This window comes from Austrofundulus limnaeus, unplaced genomic scaffold (genome assembly GCF_001266775.1).
Source record: "Austrofundulus limnaeus strain Quisiro unplaced genomic scaffold, Austrofundulus_limnaeus-1.0 Scaffold2, whole genome shotgun sequence".
Lineage (NCBI taxonomy): Eukaryota > Metazoa > Chordata > Actinopteri > Cyprinodontiformes > Rivulidae > Austrofundulus > Austrofundulus limnaeus.
Genome location: NW_013952404.1, coordinates 2,966,609 through 2,969,596, shown reverse-complemented (window position 1 = coordinate 2,969,596; position 2,988 = coordinate 2,966,609). Strand labels below are relative to the sequence as shown.

General features: G+C 44.5%; 1 protein-coding gene across 1 annotated transcript in view; it reads left to right on the top strand.

Annotated features, from left to right (window-relative positions):
• Positions 1–796: 796 nt before the first annotated feature.
• The window catches only part of pax1a (paired box 1a), a gene marked incomplete in the record, with an annotated part of 3,837 nt that continues 1,645 nt past the window's right edge, over positions 797–2,988 (top strand). The window contains 2 exon segments of the mRNA XM_014010760.1: positions 797–1,084; positions 1,589–2,218. Of these exon segments, the coding sequence (XP_013866214.1) occupies positions 1,081–1,084; positions 1,589–2,218 (634 nt within the window).

Below are 2,988 nucleotides of genomic sequence, written 5' to 3'. Positions count from 1 at the left end.
GTCTGGGACAGGGAGGGTACTGCTGCACCTTGTTACCATCGGGTCGACTGTTAAGTTTTACAAGTAACATTTTGTGAGCTTATAAACGATGGGTTCCAAACTCGGACAGGAAACTCTGCGAGCACGCTGCGATAATAAGGTCGTCTCTGGAATCCAGTCGATATCCCATATTTATAGTCTGAGATCATAGGGGGATCGATTACACGAGGCCAGTCCCATCTTTGATGACCTTATTAAATAAATTAAATGAATAAAAACTTTGGCGGGTAGTTTTTGTCTTTATTTTTGCTCTGATGGATCAAGAATCTTCTTGTAAATATTAAACTAAATCTCTCCTCTTATGGTTTGTTTATAGATCATAAAATAAAACAAACTAAAGTTGATGAACACAAGTGTAGTTTTTATAAACTAGAATAGCACACATGGCTTAGAAATTCATGCACTGATGGAATGAATGACTTGGAAAAAAATATCCGTTTAGGCTACCACTAAAAGCTTGTTCATGCAAATCAAATACAATTAATACATTAAATCTTTTTCAACTGATTATTTTTAAGTTGAGAATTGTGGCAACAATATTTGGCACGATGCGTGAGTCCTTACCAGGGGGGCTGCATGTTGGCTGGAACGTTTCCCTCTCTCTGTCACTTCCCCCTGTATGCAAAATAAGAAAGAAAAAAAAAGGGCTGAGCAGCTTCGACCGGATGGGCTTCCTATTGGCTGACAGCGTCTCCCAGCATCGGGACGACCAATGGGAGCGCGCGGAGAGGCTCGGCGTGGAACTGCGGAGACTTGAAGTGGAGGACGCGTCAAATTAATTCCAGCAGCCTTCGGACTCCCCGGGACAAATCCAATTCGCGTTTATCGGATGAAGATCGCTCCGGTGCGTTTGCGCGCAGCAGTCACTCGCTTCCAGTTCATGAACAGGGGAGCCCGCTGCGTTCGGACGAGGCTGAAACAAGCTGACTTTTTGGTTCTCTGGGTTGTGGGGGCTCATTCCTCTCGCCCCCCTTTCCTTCTCTCACGTCGCTATTTTGGAGGGACATCTGTATTTGCCTGCATCTCGACCTGTACAAGCAAATGGGTAAGCTTCTAATGAGTGCGTGCGTCAATGGCTGATAGAAAAAAAAACGCATTTTGATTTAAGGATCATTTAAAGACAGATTTTTTATAAGGTGCATTTTTTTCCCTTACTACTACAGAGCATGAGTGCCTGTTTGGAGCTTTAAATGGAACCACACCACCAATTAGACGGCGAGCTTTTCTTTGAAGGGTTCTCTGATGTCTATTCTTCATGCTCGCCATATTTAATAGTGTTTTTTGTGCGCTTTGCAGGGTAAAACCAGTTTAACAGTTTGCACGCTTTTGAGCAGTTGTAAAAACCCACACGGGCCTACTGAGCCGACGTCTGCGTGAGCTCAGTCTGTGCTGCAAATTCCTGTGAATGCGAGAGCTTTGAATAAATAGGGCTGTTTTTACGCAGCTGATTTATGTGCAAATCCATCCTAAGAAGTGGACGTTGAATGTATTTGTTCAGACAGACTCGCCTCCAAGAGGTAAAACRCGTCATGTGTTCTTTCTCCCGCAGAGCAAACCTATGGAGAGGTGAACCAGCTGGGCGGAGTGTTCGTCAACGGCAGACCCCTGCCCAACGCCATACGGTTGCGAATCGTGGAGCTGGCCCAGATCGGGATCCGACCCTGTGACATAAGCCGGCAGCTCCGAGTCTCCCACGGCTGCGTGAGCAAGATTTTGGCGAGGTACAACGAGACGGGCTCCATCTTGCCCGGTGCCATCGGTGGGAGCAAGCCGCGCGTCACGACGCCGAACGTGGTGAAAAACATCCGGGAGTACAAACAGAGCGACCCCGGGATCTTTGCCTGGGAGATCAGGGACAGGCTTTTGGCCGACGGGGTTTGTGACAAATACAACGTGCCGTCCGTGAGCTCGATCAGCAGGATTTTACGCAACAAGATTGGGAATCTCTCCCAGCCCAGCCAGTACGAGAGCAGCAAGCAAGCCTCCGCGCAGGCCGGCCTCTCCTACAACCACATATACCCGTACTCCTACCCCAACACTATGTCTCCGACAAGCACTAAAATGGGCACCCCAGCTGGAGTGCCCGTGGGGGCTGGACATGTGAGCATATCCAGGGCCTGGCCTTCTCCGCACACCGTCAACAACATCCTGGGATTACGAGCCTTCATGGATCCTTCAGGTGAGGGGAAAAAAACTCTTCTAATCTCCACTTTACCTCCAACCTGAGTCTAATCATCTCAAACAGCAGCTTGTTGGTGATGAATCACCATTTCACTCCTTTAAATCTGTTTTGGCAACAGGCTGAACAAATTGTCTATTAAAAGCAGCACCGTCTGCCGTTTCCTCATTCAGCCAGAACGCAGTAAGGTCACTCTCAATAGGCCTTTTCATGGGATGATGCATTTGCAAACACCTTGCTCACCTGCTAGATCCAACCTTGAATAGTCGCTACACGCATTTTCCTCTTTTATTCTGTGTTTTCATCCACTGTGAAGTCGCGCCGTCTGAGAGGATTTTCTGCCAAATAATTCTGTTGTATTTATTTAACAGCTGTGTGAGGGGGAAAACGAAAAAAATGCTCTCTGATTGGTTAATTATTTGGTTAGACAAATTTGGGATTATAAATGTGGGACTTCACAAATATTAACTATTTTAGAAGTCAGATATTTTTTGACAAGCTGTTGATTTTTTTGTTAAATAATATGTTGTTGGTTTTAGATAAATGAATGTCTCACAAACACATCACTTTTATGCATTAAACATAAAATCATTGGGTTAATTTGTTTATCACCACAAACACAAAATCACAGTTTTAGAAAGTATTTTTTAAATTATTATTTCATGACACAAACTTAGGTAAATAATCCAAAATAATAAAAAAATWAACATTTTCACAATTATTTAGAAGGTTGCCCTCTGTCCTTTTTAATGTTTTACTTATTTGATTGT